Here is a 1102-nt window from a genome sequence, read left to right as displayed (position 1 = left end):
GCCCCCACTTTTGACAAACAGCAGGCCCAGCAGAGAGCTCAGGGCCAGTGTTTCCAGCCGGCTGGGGGGCTCGGAACGTGGCCAAGGCAGGTCAGGTCACTGGGACCCACAGGCCCCCACTTTTGACAAACAGCAGGCCCAGCAGAGAGCTCAGGGCCAGTGTTTCCAGCCGGTGGGGGGCTCGGAACGTGGCCAAGGCAGGTCAGGTCACTGGGACCCACGGGACAGGCCCGGCACCTCTCCCAGCTCTACAAAGCCGCTGGCGTGTTCTAGAGCAAGCGGCGTGTTTTACGCAACTTCTTTCCCTTCCATGGACTGGTTTCTCCCCCATTTCATAGAAGCCGATGTGTTTGTCAAGAGAAAGTTAATTAAAAACATATTTTTCTAATTAAATGGTAGGCTGTGTTATGCAAACAGTGAGATTCTTGTTTGGGAGCAGATCCCTCCCCGTTTCCAGGACTACCCTGGGAATTCAACAGAACAACAGGGCAGAGTGCAGGGCCACAGCCGGCCTGAGCAGGAGGGAGGCCTGGCACCACCCGCATCGCCCATGCACCCTCCTCGTGCCCACCTGGAGGGGCCGCCCGCTGTGATCCTCGGATAGGCACCGGGTCCCAGCCTCAGTGGACCAGAGGGGCTCTCAGCGCCCTTGGACTCTCACCCGGCCTCCTCCCTGCCCTGCGCCCAAGTACGCCACGCCCAGCTCCGCCTGCCCCTCACACCCTTCATGCCAGCCCTGTGGCGCGCCCTCCCCACCGGGGCCCAGACCGAGCGGCAGTCCCGGGTGCTAGAAGCGAAGTCCAGCACACAGCTGCTGGGGTCCCGCAGAGCAGCTCGGGTTGGGGCCCACACCGTGGACGCCGGGCCACAGTGGAGCTGATTCCTCAAGTGTTGTCATGAATTTTTGCATCTGTAATTCCTTGATGGTGCCGTATTTTTCAGATTTCTTAGTGTTCAGATCATTTTGTTTTATAGAGTGAATTGATGAGGTTTACCATCCTCTCCCGTCACGTGGAATAGTCAAAACAGCCCTGGAATTCAGTTTTCTTGAAAGGTTGACTGAACTTCCCTGTAAACACTGCAGCTTCTGTCACGGGAAATA

The 1102-nt window shown here is 57.9% G+C and overlaps 1 protein-coding gene across 1 annotated transcript in view; it reads left to right on the top strand.

Annotated features, from left to right (window-relative positions):
* LOC103610662 (putative ciliary rootlet coiled-coil protein-like 3 protein) overlaps window positions 1-880 on the top strand; it is a gene marked incomplete at its 5' end in the record, with an annotated part of 41797 nt that extends 40917 nt beyond the window's left edge. The window contains one exon of the mRNA XM_008594779.1: window positions 605-880. Coding sequence (XP_008593001.1) covers window positions 605-880 — 276 coding nt within the window. The remainder of the gene's footprint in view (window positions 1-604) is intronic.
* Between the last annotated feature and the right edge of the window lie 222 nt (window positions 881-1102).

Source organism: Galeopterus variegatus, unplaced genomic scaffold (assembly GCF_000696425.1).
Source record: "Galeopterus variegatus unplaced genomic scaffold, G_variegatus-3.0.2 Scaffold11536, whole genome shotgun sequence".
In the NCBI taxonomy this organism is placed as follows: Eukaryota; Metazoa; Chordata; class Mammalia; order Dermoptera; family Cynocephalidae; genus Galeopterus; species Galeopterus variegatus.
This window is presented reverse-complemented; position numbering and strand designations above follow the sequence as displayed.